At 58.1% G+C, this 308-nt stretch overlaps 1 protein-coding gene across 1 annotated transcript in view; it reads right to left on the bottom strand.

Annotated features, from left to right (window-relative positions):
* Positions 1 to 113: 113 nt before the first annotated feature.
* Positions 114 to 308, bottom strand: part of LOC104276761 (transcription factor E2-alpha-like) — a gene marked incomplete at both ends in the record, with an annotated part of 2,462 nt that continues 2,267 nt past the window's right edge. The window contains one exon of the mRNA XM_009873187.1: positions 114 to 252. Within this exon, the coding sequence (XP_009871489.1) occupies positions 114 to 252 (139 nt within the window). The remainder of the gene's footprint in view (positions 253 to 308) is intronic.

Below are 308 nucleotides of genomic sequence, written 5' to 3'. Positions count from 1 at the left end.
CCCCCAGCCTCACCAGGCTGAGCCCAGTGCCTGGGGGGTCACTGCGGCCGTATCCCAAATGCCCTCAGCCTGGTAACATAGTAAGTGAAGGGAGAGACCTGTTCAAAGAGCACCTTGTTCTGTTCCGGGAGGGTTTCAGCTCCTTCTTCTCCTCTTCAGAGTTATCCGCCACTGACGTGTTCTCTTCATCCTCCTTCTCTTCCCTCTTTATTTCGCTGGTTCCGGAGGAGACACTGCTTCGCCCCAGCCCCCCTGACAAGCCTGCTGAGGAAGCAGAGCCACACGTGGACGTTGGAGCGACCTGACCC

This window comes from Apaloderma vittatum, unplaced genomic scaffold (genome assembly GCF_000703405.1).
Source record: "Apaloderma vittatum isolate BGI_N311 unplaced genomic scaffold, ASM70340v1 scaffold34507, whole genome shotgun sequence".
Lineage (NCBI taxonomy): Eukaryota > Metazoa > Chordata > Aves > Trogoniformes > Trogonidae > Apaloderma > Apaloderma vittatum.
The sequence above is the reverse complement of the archived record's forward strand: the minus strand, read 5'-3'. Positions and strand labels throughout refer to the sequence as shown.